General features: G+C 47.0%; 1 protein-coding gene across 1 annotated transcript; it reads left to right on the top strand.

The window, feature by feature from the left end:
* Nucleotides 1-6,135: 6,135 nt before the first annotated feature.
* On the top strand, nt 6,136-10,358 carry LOC136494174 (soluble inorganic pyrophosphatase). The gene is made up of 9 exons (XM_066490332.1): nt 6,136-6,292; nt 6,997-7,132; nt 7,214-7,242; nt 8,845-8,910; nt 9,170-9,277; nt 9,526-9,591; nt 9,686-9,806; nt 9,908-9,989; nt 10,133-10,358. Exons 2-9 carry the CDS (start codon nt 7,003-7,005, stop codon nt 10,173-10,175), a joined length of 645 nt encoding a protein of 214 aa, XP_066346429.1. The 5' UTR covers nt 6,136-6,292; nt 6,997-7,002; the 3' UTR covers nt 10,176-10,358.
* The last annotated feature ends 8,726 nt before the right edge of the window (nt 10,359-19,084 follow it).

Below are 19,084 nucleotides of genomic sequence, written 5' to 3' on the forward strand. Positions count from 1 at the left end.
CCGGACTGCACGCCCGCAGGGCCATGACATCGTGCTACATCAGTACGAGAAACCAACGTGGAGAAGTATGAATCTAAGTGATACGACGTATAAAGTTTATTGACTAAAAAACTACTTTGAAAGTTGATGGACTTAACTGAAACTTCCTCACAAGTTAACAGACTTCTGGTGCATTTGACTCTATTACAATCTACGCATTGGAAGGCACAGTAACCTTAAAGTCTGTTGTAGGCTTGTAGCTCCTGGTTGTTTGGCATGGAGGAAGGGTACCGTACAGCTGAGCTGAGCGGCTTGGTTGTTTGGCAGGGAGGAATAGCAGCAGGTCGTGTTGGGTGCTGGGCCTCTTCCTCTTCAACCGTGGAGAAGAACCACCACAACTAGTTAATTTGGGGAAATCAGAGGGTGAGAGATATAGTCGGCGAAGGAGCAAGGAAAGGGCCTGAGCGTCGGAGAGAAGGGGCTGTTGTCGGCGCCCGAGCAGTTATCTGACGTGAAAATCACAAGTACTCAAGCCATAACGCGCAACAACCAGATCGAGATCGGACGAGGAGGGGAGACGAACTTGTGTGTCGGGACGGTGGCGAGGTACGGCGGCAAGGTAGAATTGGGGAACCCCGTGCTTAGCGGCAGAGGTGGGGACGAGGGCAGGCTGTAAGAATTTTGAGGCTTCACTACCAACCCTGTGGAAGGCCTAAACTTCGTATTAACATACAGAAAGATATAGCACACAAGTGATAATTAGGGGTAAACTGTTGCATAGTAACAAACATAATTTACATAGATATAACAGTTATAAATTGTTTCTACCATTGCGTGGTCAACACTGTACATATCATAATTCCTTTTTAACTAACTATATTGCCTAGTAACAAACACACCGTTGGGCGGGTGTGGTTGATTGCATCTGCAAGAGTTGGTCTGAACTATGTACAAACCAAGTGTTGTAAAAAACGACTCTGAATAATGGTTGTCTGGCTGAAATGCTTCCCTTACGAGGTTTTCGCCTTAGTGGTTACCTTGGAAGGCACAATAGATGTGTCTTCTTCATTGAGCGATGGCAAGCTATCTTTCAGTTTGTTCGCTGGTTGGTTTCTGGCCTGGTAAGTCCGGCTGGTGCTGGTTTGTTGTGAGAGAAAAATACTATTGACTGGCTGATAAGCCCTGACGAAAACCAACAAACGAACAGACTGTTTGTTTTACAACAGAGGAAGTAGATAATAACCCGGAATTCAAGAAGTTTCATCTGACCATGGAGACTGTGAACCCAGGAAGAAACTGAGATCCGGGCGGACCATTTTGCAATGGCGTTTGAGCCCACCTCGTCTAGAGACCAGCAGGACCCATATATTGCTATGCGTGCGTTGGAGCGAGCCCCGTCACCGGAACCGTGGAAGACGCGTTATCCTTGGACTCAGTTCCCCTGCCGCCCTATTCCTGGACTCCTGATATGATGGTCCGGCTCAAGTTCAACCAGCTTGATACATGCATGCATGGTGTCCTTGTCAGGTGGGTCCAGAGGTTCTGATTTGGGCAGGGCTGCCATTCAACCCAAAACATTGTGAGAATCTCTTTGGTAGGACTTCCTTCGAGTATTCTTTGGAAGGAGTCGGAGCACTTGAGGAGCCGTCTTTTATGGCTCTAGTTCATGGTCTAAAGGCAACTATGGCTTCTGTATTGTTCACACACAAAAAAAAAGCTCCTCTCAAACAGGTTCTTACTGTCCTTCTCTAAAAAAGTCTGATATTACCCGATGAACACATGATCCAGATGAGGCGACACCTGTGGCGAGTCCCGTGGATGCATCAATCTGGGTGCGCCCCTGCGGAGGCGACACCTGTGGCGAGTCCGCCGCCCATTGGATGGGGCACGGCTATGGTGTCTGCATGTTAAACATAATGATAAACAATCATAATGTGTTTTCTCTAAGGTCTTTTTAGCACGGCTTTGTTTGGCTCTGGCTCATAACTAAGCTCCACCAAATGGACCTTAAATAAGTTACATGTCCACTCTCACCCTATAAATTTTGAAACAAAACACACACGTACGTAGAGAAAACAAAAGCAAATCTCGTTGAAGTGTAAATTCAACGGACAAAAATATTTGGGAAGTACATCAAGGCCGTTCTTGTTTAAATCTAGGGTGTAAAGTTTTAGAGCGTCACATTAGGTGTCACGTAAGTGTGTCGTATGGAGTATTCGGATACTAATAAAAAAACAAATTATAGAATCCGTCAGTAATCCGCAAGACGAATTTATCAAGCCTAATTAATCCGTCATTAGCGCATGTGTTACTGTAGCATCACATTGTCAAATTATGGACTAATTAGGTTTAAAAAGATTCGTCTCACAAATTAGTCGCAAACTATGCAATTAGTTATTTTTTAGTCCATATTTAATACTCTATGCATATGTCCAAATATTCTATAGATAGAGAGTAAACTTTAGGCGATGAATTAAACAAGGCTTTAACGTGTTATCTAGATAGATGTCAAACTTGGAGGAACATTTAGACTTTTACTTTAGACTAGGTATTATGCCCATACGTTGCTACATGGCAACAAAGCTTTTGTAATAAAAACACACGGATCGCACGATAAGATAACAATATTATGAAATTAAATACCGATGTTAAAATGGCATTTAATCCAAAAAGCAAATTTTATGAAATTAACAGTCACAGAGAGCGCGACGTCGCAGGCTCACAAACTCTACTATAAAGACATTTTCATGCGTTGCAATGGAAACAAATGATGCCCTGATAATTTGTGCATGAACATGTTATACTGTTACAAAAAACGATAATGCGAGCGTGATATTCGGAATGTCAATATTATAAATTGAATTTTGTGCATGGCTAAAATTATCATTGATGGTTTGCAATCATCAAGGTATGCATTTATATTATTGTACATTTGTGCATATACACATAAAAGTTCATATCACCGTAACAAGATTAATTCATTACTCAACCTTTCAGAACTAACCCTCTCTTTGAATTATCAGTTTGCTTCATACAGACCGGTATACCAAGGCCACCCTTCTTCATATTTTAGATTTGGATCTGCAACATCTTGAGCGTGGAGTACAGAACCAAGACAAGAGGCACACCGGCTGCACATCTGAACAGCTATATGAAACTACATAAAACTCAATAAGGCAAACTTTCACCCTAAAACCAAATTAAGTTGCACGTGCATGGAAATAAAAAGACTAAGGTAATCCAAGTTTGTAGTGTGTAGTACCTTGACAAAACAAACAATGTTTTGATTTGTTCTTCACCACAGGTTGTTTGCACCTGATCATCACCTTGAGTAATAATAATCAAAGCAACGAACTTTAGACTATAATAATCATGTTCACTGTGCTCTCTATTCTACCACGTTCTCTAGATGATGCATTTAAGATCGTCTTTTACGACCATAGGAATTAAGTCTCCAGGAATTCCTCCCATATCCAACTACAGCAATCTAAATTCGCATCAGTGAAACCAATAGATTTTTACTTTTATTTTCCAAAATGCTGGGAAGTATCCGATCTATACGACCATAGGAATTAAAAATCTCTAGGAACTCTTCTCATATCCAGCTACAACAATCTAAATTCGCATCAGTGAATAAACCAATAGATTTTCTAACTTTTATTTTTCCAGAACTGGGAAGTAACCAATCTGAACTTCCATTAGACCCTGCACTACACAAACCCTGAAGGAACATACAATGTAACCAGCACAAACCCATAGGAAAAAATAACCATGGCCAAAACCACAAATATAACTCTGCACAAAGTCTCGTTGTTTATTATCATTGGACTTCCATGTATTTTTTTATACAAACAAGATCAAAACCAATAAATCATTAGGCACATATCAGAAACTCAAAAGTAAAAAAGAATCATGCCAATTATCCACCAGTCACAGAATTTACCTGCAAATGGAGTGCCAATATTTGTAGGACTGCAACAAACACCATGATGGCACGCGATAGCTTTGATGTGCCTATCAAAGGTGTATTAAACTGTGGTTAACAATTAAAACAAAATGGCAAGCCATGCACGGATCAGATCTATCGCATTCATAATATGCATGGACTATTTGTGATGGTACAAGAGAGGTAGTGAAAACATCATAACTGTGAAACCCAAGTTTCAAAAGTCAGAAATCTGGGTAATGATGACAATGACATTTCATATTAGGTAACTGGAGAGATTGTGGAGCAACTGAATAACTGACAGATTTCATAAAGCAGATAAATATGAAGTTTACGAATTCACATATTAATTGAACTGGATTAGTTTCTAAACGAAAGAGATGATTTAGGGGGCGTTTGGTTGGCGACCAAAGGATGCTGCGCCGCGCCACACCTTCCTCGCCGCAGTTGTGGCATGTGTTTGCTTCGCTGCCCTAGTTGCGGCATGCCGCAGACTCGCCATGGTTGTCTAGTTCATTTTGGATGCCAAATCGTGCCGTAGTTGCGGCGGCCGTTTCCTGCGCCGCACCTTCGGCATACCACAGACTCGGTGTGGCATCTTCTGGACATGGTCCGAACGCGCCCTTAAGTAAGTAAGGGATGATTCAGTCTACAAATAATCAACAAAAAGTTCACTGAGATTGCCCTCTATGTGGACTTCCCAAATCTAATGATACTACCTTGTGCAATCTACAGGTTCTTGGCTTGCGAAGCTATAGATTCAAAGAGTAACCAAGACGCATGAACACATTTATTAGCCAGCGACAGTTACATGCAGATGCAGATAAAATTGCTCCAATTAATTCGTAGCATTGGAGGTCTAACAAAGCTCCAAGACTTGCATGAATTCCGTGTTGAAGCAGAGGACGGTCACATAATAGACATGAGGTACATTCAAGGTTCCCTCGTATCTCAGATCTTCAGAATGTTAAAGGTAAAAAGAGCGGGGTCATGTTTCCCTGCTTCATAAGAATTACAGGTCTTCAGGTATTAAGCGCCTAGCAAAAGCTCACTGAGATTTTACTTATATACAAACACTAAAATGATTTGAAAAAAAAATAATTCTCATACGAATCGATCATTTGAAAATGACAATGGGGATTGACCCAATAAAGAACATGGTAGACATGTGAAAGAACAAAAAATCCTATACATTCATTTAAAAAAGTCACTCAAAAAAATATATTATACAAAGTTTCATTCTCTTTGGAGAGGCGGACCAGTAAAGGTAAAGAACATGGGTTTACACATGTACTCCTGTTATTAACGCAAAAGCATCTAAGTTGGTAGGCATACCTGTTGGTTGCTCGTCTCCGATGAATCTGTGGACAGGTGAAGCAGTGTGGTCGCCCAGTCGTGTGCTTGGATGAGTAAAAGCCGTGGATCTAGGATGGACGAGGCGGCGGCACAACGTTGCAGCGGAAGAGGGCAGCACGCCTACTCGGCGGGCCTTCTCCTTCTCGGCACGGCCTTGCGGCGTCGGCGTGGCTTCGCGACAGGGAGGGAGAACATGCGCGGCATGGGCGAAACGGAGTGAGGACGACGACGAGGTCGACGGCGCAGGCACGAACGACGAGGTCGATGGCGCATGCCGGTGCCGGTGCAGGCGCGGAGGATGATGGTGCGGCGGCGCGAGGGTAGGGAGAGAGAGGAGGCGTCGACGCGAGGGTAGGGAGAGAGAGGAGGCGTCGGCGTGGCGAGCGCGGGGATGGAGCAAAGGCGCGAGGGCAGGCGTGGGGAGGGGAGTGATTGGCGCCGTGTCCACCACGCGCGGGCGGGAGCGAGCGATTCCCACGCGGAGATCGTACCACGTGGGGGAGGGAGGAGCGCACGATCTACCATGGGGGAAGGAAGGAAGGAAGGAAGGAGCGCGGGTCGGGTACGTCATTGACGGAGCGTGTTGGGTGCGGAGGAGGGAGGAGCGAGGTTTCTTTCCTTATTTTGACGCAAGGGAGGGTCGTAGTAGCGAGGGGGGGGGGGGGGGTGCGGGATCGCAGCGGGCAGGACGATGAACGCATATTAAAATATCGCACTAAAAAGTATTCACGCTTTGTCCTTTTTAGTTGTACTACTGACACCCGTATCTTAATCTTCTTGGGATATTCCCCGTTTATCTCCACCACCCACGGGACCATACCAGAAAAAAAAAATGAACGGATGGGGTGATAAGTTAAAAAGAGAATAAAGACGGGGTTATATTATGTGAAAAGCCAACAGAGGCCGTGGAAAGGAGAGGAGAGAATCGAGCAGAGCCACCGATCGCTCCTTTCCACTTTCCACTCCGCCTCCGCCTCCGCCTCCGCCTCCGATCGCCGTCTCCGACCGCAGGTGAGGATCTGATCCTAACCAACTTTCAGGCGACTGCGCCACCCCATCGCTGCTAGGGACCCCATCGCTGCTAGGGAGGAAGGGGGACTTCTTCCGGTGAGATCCATGGCTGCCGATCTTAGATCGGGAGGCGGGCGGGAGGGAGGCAAGGGCGGACTGGCGGGGTGCCGCAGCCGCCGGCCGCCGTCTGTGGGATACGGCCGGGGCCCCCCGCTGGGGCGGGGTAGCTTGATCGGAGCGGTTGCCGTGGCAGGGGTGGAGCCGGTGGCAGCTCTCCGCCGCCGGCGACGGGTGCTGGATGGCGGGGCGGGGCTGGGGAGCAAGTGGCTGCTGGACTCGTGTTTCTGTCGGGACTCGGGAGGCTGAAGAGAGCGACCGCCGCACTGGAGGATGAAGGGAAGGAACGAGGCCGTTAGATCGCAGGTGGACGGCTGGGATTGGTCGCCTGAGACGAGGGCAAAATCTTCTGCCTCCCTGCATATTCTTGTTGCCTCATGGATCTAGCCTGCCACTTGGTGTCTGGTGGTGGGATTCTAGGACCAGTTCTAGCCTTGTTGGGGTTACTGGGGTTGATCGATACATGTGTTACATCAGTGGAAAATTGCTGCTTTATGTTTCTCAGTGAACAAAAATACTAATACTACTATTGCTGATTGCGCTGGATGCATTTTTTTTCTTTTAATTTCTGGTTCTTTTCTATTCAGAGGAGGATGAGTGAAGAGGATAAGACTGCTGCTTCTGCTGAGCAGCCTAAGAGGGCCCCTAAGCTCAATGAAAGGATCCTCTCTTCTCTGTCCAGGAGGTCCGTAGCTGCTCATCCGTGGCATGATCTTGAGATCGGTGTGTGGATCAACTATCCTTTCTTGCTCTCCTAACTCCTTTGTCAGATAGGCATACGCTAAAATGATTTTGTTTATGCAGGCCCTGGTGCTCCTGCTGTATTCAATGTTGTAAGTACCATCATTGCCTTCTAACCATTTGACATGTTATATTATATATGTTCGCAGTTGTGGGGAATTAGATTCTCTGGAACCTTTGAGGGGAAGGTGAGGGATTTTGATGTAGCTGTAGTGGTGATTCTGTACTGCTTTCTGACCACTCAAGTCTCACTCTCATCTCGGTATGGTATCTCAATCAGACTGAAGTTGTTGGGAACAACATTACAACACTTTGGATGCATCAGTCTTTCTCATTTATTAAAACAGAGTTTAGCAAAGCAGTTAGTAGTTACCAAATGATTTTTCACTCAGCAAGCAGAAGTCGATGCATGATTGTGCCATTATTGTTGAAGCTAGTGTAATTAATTTTGTTGTGCAAAAGGCAGGTTTGACTCATGTATTTGCCGTCACTGTTGAACAATGAACATAATTAATCCTGTTATGTAAAAGGCAGTTTAAATACACTATTGCGTTGTTAGTGTTGAACAGTTAGTGTGATTAGTTCAGTCATGTAGAAGGCAAGTTCTATGCTTGATTTTGGTGTAATGTTAAATAGTTGGTATAATTAGTTCTGTCACGTGAAGGGCAAGCTTGCCTAATGAATTTCTCTTTAGTGTTGAACAGCTAGTACAATAAATTCTGTTACGTAAAAGGCGGGTTTGACTCACGACCTGGCTGTTAGTGTTGAATAATTAGTATAATTAACTTTGTCAAATAAAAGGTGGGTTCCGCTCATGATTTTGCTGTTATTGTTTAATACTCAGTATAATTGTTTCTTTCATGTGAAAGGTTGTTGAACCCACAAATTTTCCAACAGTTTTGAATGATTAGTATAATTATATCTGTTGGCGTAAAAGGTCTCCAGTCATTTAATTTGAACTTGAAACAGCAAAAACCACCACTGTAGGAACAAGGTGCTTTCCTGATTTGCATGAGTTCAATGGATCATCTACCCTCCAGTATGTGGTAACAATATTATGATGGACAGGAAGGCAATCTCTACCAGCCAAATGAGTACCATGATACATAATAAGATGACTCCATGATTAACTGATCCATCATAGGCGATTAGAGAACAGGATGGGTAGATCTATCGACTGCCCAAATATAAACCTATCTTACTCCCCCAGCCCTAATAGTGTAAAGACTATAGATTCATGTCAAGATGCATATCAATTACTGAGCATCTGACAGCTTGTCAGGATTGTTTTTGTACCAGGCATTTACGTGTTGACATAGGAGCGACATCTTTCTATTATTTTTTTACCCCTTTTCAGATTGGAGCTAGAAATGTGTAGTAAATAAAATCACTATAAATAGCTACAAGCAATTTGTATGGTTCTTTCTTGGTTGACGAGCCAAAGTCAGATTTCTAGCCTTCGAAAAGGACAAGATGTTCCTTTAATTTTAATTTTGCAAATCACCTATTTAAGTGTTTGGTTGCAGATATTTGCATTTGTAAACATGTGACGCGCTTAGAATATAATGGTACATGAGTCTGTTCAATGATTTGCTTGTTGAGCAAAAATAAGTGCATGAGGTTCTTTTGATTATGATGTTTAACAAATCTAGTTAGCTCCATACAGTGACTGCATTATATACACCATTATGCAGGTTGTTGAGATCACAAAGGGAAGCAAAGTTAAATATGAGCTTGACAAGAAAACTGGACTGATTAAGGTATATGTTCTGTTATCAATGTTTCTTACATCTTGATCATTGCTTTCTATCTCAATAACAGTATGGCTTAAGCAGCATGTATTTCTTGTACTTGTGCAATGTATGTTGATAATCGACCATCATAATATTACTTTGGTTACTGTGTTACATAATTTGTCAGGATAGTCGTGTCCTGCACTGATGAAATGCATTCGTTTAATTTGTTTTCATTCTTTCTGATGTCATACTGTATTTTGTTTATTGTGCTACAATTTGGCAGGTTGATCGAGTCCTGTACTCATCGGTTGTATACCCTCACAATTATGGTTTCATACCGAGGACTCTCTGTGAAGACAATGACCCAATGGATGTGTTGGTCCTGATGCAGGTTAGTTAGTCTTCCTTTTTCCACTTGTCTGTGTCATGTAGGGGCATTTGTGAAGAATGTAGAGTATTCACTCTTTGGATTACAAGGTCCTTGTTTCTGTTCAAGGATAGCTAATATTAGTTCCCTGGCAGTCACATTCTCAGACTGACCAGCTGCTCTATAGTTGAGTCAACTGCAGTTATTTGTGAACAAATTTTTTGATATCATACGAGCAGTATCATGACCCTGCGATGACTTATCTCCTGCAGGAGCCTGTTATTCCTGGTTCGTTCCTCCGAGCAAGAGCAATTGGCCTTATGCCCATGATTGACCAGGTATTTCACATTAGACACTATTTGAGGTAGAGGGAAAAGAACAACCCTGCTTCTACTTTGTTTCTAACTATGGGTGTCTGTTGGGAGTTATCAGGGTGAAAAGGATGACAAGATAATAGCAGTTTGTGCTGATGATCCTGAATACCGTCACTACAACGACATCAGCGAGCTGTCTCCTCACCGCCTGCAAGAGATCAAGCGCTTTTTTGAAGATTGTATCCTCCTTAATTCATCTACTGTTGTCTTACTACACATGCTCTAGTATATTGGGACAATCATATCCACAGGTATAAGCTTCCTTAGCGATATCTTTTAGACAAGAAAAATGAGAACAAAGAGGTTGCTGTAGATGCATTCTTGCCTGCGACCACAGCTCGAGAGGCCATTCAGTACTCCATGTAAGCTCAGCTTGACACTGATCTTTTGCTACTCTGTTACAAAAGTTCATTCTTTAGTTATTTTCCCCTCCCTTTGTGGTGTTTGTTGAGTATGAAAATGCCCTGTGACTCTCAGTAACACATACTTATTGATCTGATCGCAGGGATCTGTATGCGCAGTATATTTTGCAAAGCTTGAGGCAGTAGATTGCAAGCAACTATTTATCGGGGCGTCATGGATTGAGCGTGATTTTAATAAGTCAAAACGCTTGATATTGTGTGCGAACCTTGGAATTGAGAACAATGTCACTACTTGTACTCCTTTTGCTTTTCCTACTTGTACTCCTTTCTTGTTAAATTATCAATAAGCGAAGTCCATATTTTACCGTGTGGCTTCTTGCTGGGCCCATCGGTGTTCTTTTTTGCTGGGCTCATCGGTCTTCGTCTATCCAAGTAGCTAGCTGTATGGAATAATGGAAGGATGTCTAGCGTTGCCGTTGTTTTGCTGTTATGTATGAGATGACACTCCTAGAGTAGGCCTGTCGGCTAGCTACACGGGAGGCCGTGGTGTACCTGTAGCCCATTGGCAGGCGCCGTTTGGAACATGGGAAATTTTCCCCATTCCTGTGTTTTTTCGGTTGAAATAAAATTTGTTTCTATAAAATTGAATTAATTAGTTCATGTGATTTTTTTTGTTTTTTTACGTAAGGAAAATTTTGTGTTCCAAACAAGCCTTTAGTGTGATGCCAGTGTTTTTTTAGGGGCAACGCCGGTAGTTGTACCTGAACTTGCGTCGCGTGGGTGGTGACGAAGCACGTATAGTACCTTATAGTTCAGGAATTAATACTTTAATAATAGCATGTAGCCTTCAAGAATCAATAATTCAACCTTGAGTTATTGTTCCAAGTGAGTAGTCTGCCCGTAGAGGCAATAACAAGTGAGGTAGGACAGCTATGCCTATTCTACGAGGGCTGTTTGTTTGCGTACCTAGCCCGGCAACGCCTGATGACTAAGGGCCTCGGTTTGGTTTTTTAGTCGTTTTTTTAATTCATGTCGAATGTTTAGATATTAATAAAGAGTATTAAATATATATTAATTACAAAACCAATTACATAGATGGAGGCTAATTTGCGAGATAGATTTTTTAAGTCTAATTAATCCGTCATTAGCATATATTTACTGTAGCATCATGTTGTCAAATCATAGACTGTTAGGTTTAAAAGATTCGTCTCGTAAATTAGTTACACGTTGTGCAATTAGCTTCGTAATTAGTCTATATTGAATACTCCATGTATGTATCAAATATTCGATGTGACATGAATTTTAGGAGGTGCCTAAATAACCAAACGAGGCCTAAAAATTAGTACGACTGTTTGTTTGCGTACCTAGCCCGGCAACGTCTGATGACTAAGGGCCTCGGCTAATAAAAATTACTACTATGTTTAGTTGCTAATTAGAACGAACGTGCTAGTGTCTGAGACCCGCGCTTCCAGTCTTTTTCCCGTGCTATTTCGCGTGCCGCACGTGGGACCTGTGCCGCCTCGGATGTCATCAGCATCGAGAAGAGAGGGAGGCGGTGGATGCCCAGCTGGCACTAGAAGGAAGAGGAGACATCAAGACGAGGCAGCAGAAGGCGAGGAAAGAGATGCAATACCTGATCTACTTTTGAAACATTTAGATGAAACACTTGCAACATACGTCTGAAGGCAGATGAAACACTTGAAACATACATCTAAAACATTTTCAAAAACACCTAAAAAATACTTGAAACTATTACAAAAATATACGCTGCATCTAGATAAAACTTGCAAATATATGTGTGAAACATATGCAACATCCAGATAAACACACTTGCAAAACACGTCTGAAAAAACAGATGAAACATTGGGAACAAAAGCATGAAACGTACGTGTACAACCATTGCAACATATGCAACATCTCGATCTACTTTTGCAACATCCATATGAAACACTCGCAACATACCTCTGAAACATCTGAAACACTTGAAAACAGACGCTTGCAACATGCACTTTTAAGCGCAACATCTACTTGCTGCTCGGACAAAAATGGAAGCTCGTCGACATGGAGCTCGATTCTACGGAGTGGCGCAGGGGTCGCTGGTGTGGACCTCTTCGGCGGCATGGACCTCGGCAAGGTCCGCAGTAGGCGGATGAAGCGCGACCACGACGGGAGGCGCGAGTCCGGGCGGGGGCACGCCACGTGAGTGGGGGCGGCGTGGGCAATGGCGGGGTCAGTCCCGCGAGCAGGGGCGCGCAACGCATAGAGCGAGCGACACGGGGGGGGGGTCCGTTCTGCAAGCGGGGGCGCGCAACGTGCAGTGCGAGCGGGCAACGCAGGCTGGTCTGTCCGGATGGACGAACGCCCTATCAGGATGGACGAACGCCCTATCAGGAGCATTACCGTAATTAGAAGGACTAAATGTGAACTAATTTTAAAACTAATAGTATGGACGGACGGATGCCCTATCAGGGCCATTACCATAATTAGAAGGACTAAATGTGAACTAATTTTAAAACTAATAGCGGTGGCTAAACGGCGAGACGAATCTATTAATCTTAATTGACCCTTGATTAGCCTATGTTTACCGTAGCACCATATAAGCTAATCATGGCCTAGTTAGACTTAATAGATTCATCTCGCTAATTAGTTACCGCTTATGCAATTAGTTTTGGAATTAGTTCAAGTTTGATCCTTCTAGCATCTAAACATAGTGCTAACTTTTAGTACTAAAGATCCAAGCAGACACGCTAAACTAAATAGTCTATAGGCGTATTTGGTTTCCACCCTAGAAATCGCACCTGGACCGTGCATCAATGTCAGGCTCTAACAGAGCTCTGTAGGCGAGGCGTTGAACCAAACAAGTCCATGGTTGGAGGTCTCCCAGGTAGCTCTATGGCTAGGCAATCTGAGCCCCAGACGTCTGGATGTTTGGGAATGCTCACAGCTCCGGGCAAACCTGCATGGCAGCAAAGCAAATACACATATAGAACGTGTTTGGTTGACGCCCTGGCCTGGAAGAACCGGTTAGACAGCTTAATCTAGCCCCAGACATTTTAAAATTAGATGCATGGGATTATTGCCTGGTCCAAAGCAGGTTTCTCAGTTCATGAACCAATCAAAAACTATTCTACGACAGCGAGTGTGTTTTCATCCAATCACCAATGGCATCTCGCCATGAAGTGACCTTGGATGTGTAATCTTTTTCTAAACTCCTCCTTAATGAAATACGTACTAAGAACCCTCTAAAAAAAATGAACCAATTAAACAAGCCTTATACGCTCGATGGAGGCATACATACAAGAGGCAGAGAGAGAGAGAGAGAGAGAGAGAGAGAGAGAGAGAGAGAGAGAGAGAGAGAGAGAGAGAGAGAGAGAGAGAGAGAGAGCACGTGTATGATCATATGTATTGGAGTTATAGAATGTAGAATGAGGGCAGTAACATGAACCTAGTACAAGATTGAATGATCCGTGCATTCCATTGCATTGTTTATTATTATATATTCCCTGCATTTTAAATTATAAGATATTTTAGTGTTTTTAGATACATAGATTTATTATGCACTTTGATCGACATTGTCTAAATACGTAGTAAAAATAATATATCTAGAAAAACCACAACATCTTATAATCTGAAATGAAGGGAATACTATTTATTTATACGATATACAATACGAATGGTGCCATTAATGATACACGTGATCCGAGTAAGAGGTAGGGTTGAATACTGTAGAAATAAGCTCTAGAGGCGTCATTTATTTTTTCAGAAAAAGATTGAGTGGACGATGGGTGCAGCGATGCCTCCGTACGCTCCCCTGCCCGATGGACGCCATGTGGGCCAAGGCGCAACCACACGACAGCCGTGAAGGTCGCCCCGACGGGCTCCAAATCTGCAGACGACAGCTCGGCTCTGCATCGGCTCCGCTGCTACAGCCACCAGGATGGACACAAATACAGTTGAAGACATGAATAAGCACGAGATGCCAGATCAAACCTACCTGATCCCAAGACGGCGAGGGCACTCGGGAAGAGGCTGAGTCGCTACTTTCGGCGGAGACGGATTTGGTGGGGCCAACCACGGTGGACGGCGAGGGCGCCCTGGAAGAGGCTCAGGCGACGGCGACGACGCATGCCAACAGATCGGCACAGGTACAGTACAGCAGGGGGTCCGAGAAAGAGGCTAAGGCTTGTTCGGTTGGCCGGTTCGTATCGTTGCTGGTTCGTGAAGAAGTACTGTTGGCTGGTTTGTGTGAGAGAAAAATAATGTTCCGGCTGGAAATTTACGATCGTTTACGACAAGCCACAGCCAAACGAACAGGCTAGTTTACGGCTGCCGTGTGATAACGTCTTGGTCCACGTGGCGTCCATCAAGCAGGGGAGCGAATGGAGGCGTCGCTGCACCCGCCCCACACGCGTACTCCGCTCCTGTCTACCTTGCCTCGCCTCGCATGTGCACCCTAGCTGCGCCCGCCACTCCTCGGCGCGGGCAGACCTGGGAGCCCGGATGAGGACGAGCATGCTCCGTCTGCAGGACCCCAGGCGCGCCGTGCGCCGCATCTGCCGGCCGTCAGCTCGCCGTGTCCCTTCCCCCAGCACCCGTGTTGTGCCCCCATGATTCTCTGAACATACCTCTAAAACATGAAACACTTGCAACATAGAGCACTTGAATGCAACATAAGTCTGAAGTAGATAAAATATTTGAAATATACACTTGCAACATATATGTGAAACATATGCAACATCCAGATAAAACACTTACAACGTGAAACTTTTGCAACATAAGAATGAAATAACTAAAACATTTGGAACATACTCTTGCAACATATGTGTGAAACATATGCAACATTCAGATCAAAACACTTGCAACATACGTTTGAAACGGATGTAACACTTTAAACAAACACTTGCAACATGCCTATGAAACTTACAGCATATGCAACATCCCGATCTACTTGTGCAATATCCATATGGAACACTTGCAACATACTTCTGAAACTTTGGAACACTTAAAACATACATTTGCAACATGCGCTTGCGTTTTCAGCGCAACATCACGTTGCTGCTTGGGAATGGTGGCTCATCAGCGCATGGAGTTCGCTGGGGTAGAGCTCGCCGGTGGCGCAAAGCTCGTTGCTCCAGTGGAGAAGGCCGCGGTAGGTTCCGTGGAGAAGGCTACGGTGGGTCCGTGCGCTAGAGAAGCCCACGGTGTGAGGTTGGCGCGGTGGAGAGGGAGGAAGACGGGCTACCGTACTCTGGCGCGGAGGGAGATGCCGGTAGGCGGAGCGGAGGCACGATGGAGAGGGAGGCGTGGTCGGGAGGGAAGCGTGGTGGAGAGCGCCGTCACCGAGGTGGCGTAGCGGAGCGCAGTCGCGGCGCTGCGGTGAAGTGAATTTTTTTAAATGGTTGGAAGCGAGTGGATGAGCAGATAAGATGCGGTTGTTGGGCTATGTCATAGCCCACCATAGCACCATCTGGACAGACGGAAGCGCTATACCCAGCGTTACCGAAAAAAGATCCACCATACATACATGAAGATGGAAAAAAATAATGGAATTAAGATGGATAATAACCGAATATTACTACTACCCGATGCAAAAAGAGAACCTGAAACACCACCATCGCCACTGCAGGACCGACACCGGCACTGGCCATTGCGCCGTAAACGGGCCTCGAGCGGCCGGACGATGACGACAACTTTAGTGCTAGCGATGAAGAAGGACCGTGGACCGGGTCGGATCACGCTGCAAACGTGCCTCTGACGGCCAGACGATGACGACTTTTCCTGTCTGAGCTAGCGATGGAGGGCAAGGTCATATCACGCCGCAAACGGGCCTCAGGCGGCCACACGACGACTTCTTTTCTTGCGCGAGCTAGCGATGACGAAGGAGGCTGGGTGGCCGAGCTCGATGGACTATGGAAGAATGGGCATGTGGTCGGCCATAGCCGGACGAGACTTTTCTGGCGCTGAATCTAATTGGGACGATCGGCTATCGTCATCCAGGGGATGCATGGTTGTGGTTGTTCGCCCTGTTTCGCTGGCTTATAAGCCGTACTTTTTCAGTCAACAAACAATATTTTTCTATCACAACAAATTAGCCAACAATACTTTTAGCCATGGCTTATCAGTCAAGCGAACAGGACAGTTGTTGCTGTGCGACCGAACGCAACGCCTCGTCCGATCCTCCGCGGCAGCATATATATAATGAGCGTCCAATATGCAAAAGATTTACGTATCATTGTAATTAACAAGAGTTTAACCATACACACGACACGCTTGTAATGAGTGTCCTAGGAGATCTTACAGTTATGACTGGACCTTCCTAGCAGACTGTTTCGAACTTTGATATTACATAAAAGTAAATCACCGAACTAAGAGCAGTGCAGAAACCTACGGTCTCCGCTGTTGGCCGCGCGACCCTGCTCCGTCATCCAAAAAGAGTCTTCTACCAGTCCTAGCATTGGTTGCCGGGAACAGCTCATCCAGAGCTTCCACTTCGCTTGACGTCAAGTTCCCTGCAAATAAGTCATCGTATGCTCGCTTAGACGCGGATGAAATTGGAGCTGCCGGCGGTGCAAAGCCCATCCTCTGCATGAGGAGCACATCGCCCCGCTTGGAGGTCGGAATATACGCCAGCGGCTGAGCGGCAATCCATCTGCTCCTTTTTGGCAGGGGTTGCCTTGTGGTTGCCATCTGCTGCCTTGGTGGGTTGACGATCAATGGCGACATTTGCTTGAGTTGCACCTCCTCAGTGAACCAAGCTAGACGTCAAGCAGCTTTGTGTGGCATGGGCGTCTCGTTGCTGGGAGTGGTGCCGCCATCTGCGACGCCGAGTGGTCCCACCCATGGTGGCGTGAGCTGCGGCGGCCCCTGCACTGATGACATCAGAGATAAGTCCGTCGTCCACTGAGCAGCCGTCGTCGGAGAACATGTGTCCACCACTGGTGCTTCAACCTCCTGAGGGGCTACCGTCTGAGTAGGCAGGCACTCTGGTGTTGCTGCTCTCATTGGCTGGCTGTCGGGTACCTTAGAACGAGGTACCCCGAGCGAACATCAAAGGGGTCACTTAAGTCTCATAAAAAAACAAAGCTAGAAGGTAAGCCGCGGGCCCCTCACCCTCCACGTCCGAGCCCGCCAGGCTCTCCGCCTCGCCTCGAGTCTCGCGCAGAAGGTCTCGGCGTCCTGACGCAATCTCCGCCTCGCGCGAGGCTCTCCACGGAAGGCCTCGGCCAGGAACACAATCTCCGCCTCGCGCGAGGCTCTTCACGGAAGGCCTCGGCAGGGGGTGCATCCTCCGTATCGTGCGAGGCCTCCATCGAAAGGCCTCGGCGAGGAGTCCGATCTCCGTCTCGCGCGAGGCCCGCTTATCCATAGTCCGTTGCCCCCGCCTCGGCCGGTCTTCCCGACAGCACGTCATGTCCCATTAATACTTCAACCACTCCCGCAATCTCAGCCGAACGATGGCTCGACACCACAGAATGGCCGACGGAACATGAGGTCGCATCAGCCCCATACCGGCTGAGACAGGGCACGGCGGGGATTACCGGTCACTGTATCACGACGCTGTGCCCACGACCAGCGCCCACACTGGATTGTGTCCCGCGATCCCCGCCTCGAAAACAACATCGCACGGACAACTTGGCCCGGGTCATCACCGCCTCCAAGCCGGCGCACCAGATCAGCCGCCCACTCGGGGCCTCGACACTATGCACCAAGGTCTCAGCTATCTCGGGGTTTGTGCCCGCCGAGGCCCCCCACCGCGGTGCAGCCTCGGCACCAACCAAGCCTCGGCCTCACGCACAGTCCGTCCATAGCGGCTTGCGCGTCCACCGCCACACCCACTCCGAGGCAGTTCCGGGGCTCCCACGACGCACAGGATCGGATGGGACTAGCACGCCGCCCCAGTGCTCCAAGGACGGACCACTCCGACGACCACGTCGCCATAGGAATAGGCCACAGGGCTCGGACATGTCGCCCCTGTTGGCACGACGCCGCATAGTTAACACATGTACTGTCCTCATCCTCCCTTCAACTATAAAAGGAGAGGACATGGTCCACTTAGGAGGGGGACACAGAAAAGAACACCTTGTAACACACACACGCTCACATCCCAGCCGCCTGAGAGCAACGTCTCAAGCGGCCCACACGACACCTCGCCGAGACCTAGGATTAGCTCCCTCTCTCACCCTACTTGTAACCCCCTACTACAAGCACTTCGGTGCAAGGAATACAAGATCGATCTCTCAGACTGGATGTAGGGCATCGATTGCCTGAACCAGTATAAACCTTGTGTCTCTTTGCATCACCATCCGGAATCGGGAGCACGTAGTTCAAATTCACTAGTCGGTTGAGGACCCCTCGGTACGAAACACTGACACCGGCTCATGACAAATGAGGCGGCAAGCTCCTCCAACATCGAGTCGAACGAGACAACCCATGTGGGAGGTCCCGCGCTTGCACACAACGTCAATGCCAGTGGATCTGGCTCAAGGAAGCAAAGTGTAGCAGCAGAAGACGAGGTGTTGTCAGCAGCTGCACCCCTTCTGATGTCCCCCGCCGGCTTTCACCGGTGGCGGCGGTGTCGGCAGGTGCTATCGACGTCCCCCATGGCCTCAAGCCTTGGTTGAGCTCGGACCGCCGAGTGGCTGGGAGGTCGGAGAGTCTCCACGAGTAGAGTGTCGTGGCAGGTTGCCACCCTTCATCGCTGACTTCATAGACCTGGGTCGCTTGTAGTCTCTGGCGAGGTGGCGGTAGCCGTGGCAACGCAGGCAATGTCGTGGCAACCGACAAGTTGCGACACGGTGCGAGTAGGAGAGACAGTTAAAGCATCTGCCACGAAGCTCTACGGGGATCCTCTGAGTCTACGGGAGCTGCTTTTGGCGATGCTCAACCGAGGCGGTCGCAGGTTGTGTCTCCTGTCGTGGGAGGACCTCCCGCCACCCATCAACGTTGGGGGCGGAGGCCCTTCCACGGTGACCAAGTCGTTGGCGGGCAGGGATACGGCCATCCAATGGCTGAGCAGGCAGGCAATGCACCAGCTAGGGCCACGGCTGGCTGCGTTTCCTCCATCTTTGCCCCGGTCCCTGCCGTCCCACGTCTAC

This window comes from Miscanthus floridulus, chromosome 11, assembly GCF_019320115.1.
Source record: "Miscanthus floridulus cultivar M001 chromosome 11, ASM1932011v1, whole genome shotgun sequence".
Lineage (NCBI taxonomy): Eukaryota > Viridiplantae > Streptophyta > Magnoliopsida > Poales > Poaceae > Miscanthus > Miscanthus floridulus.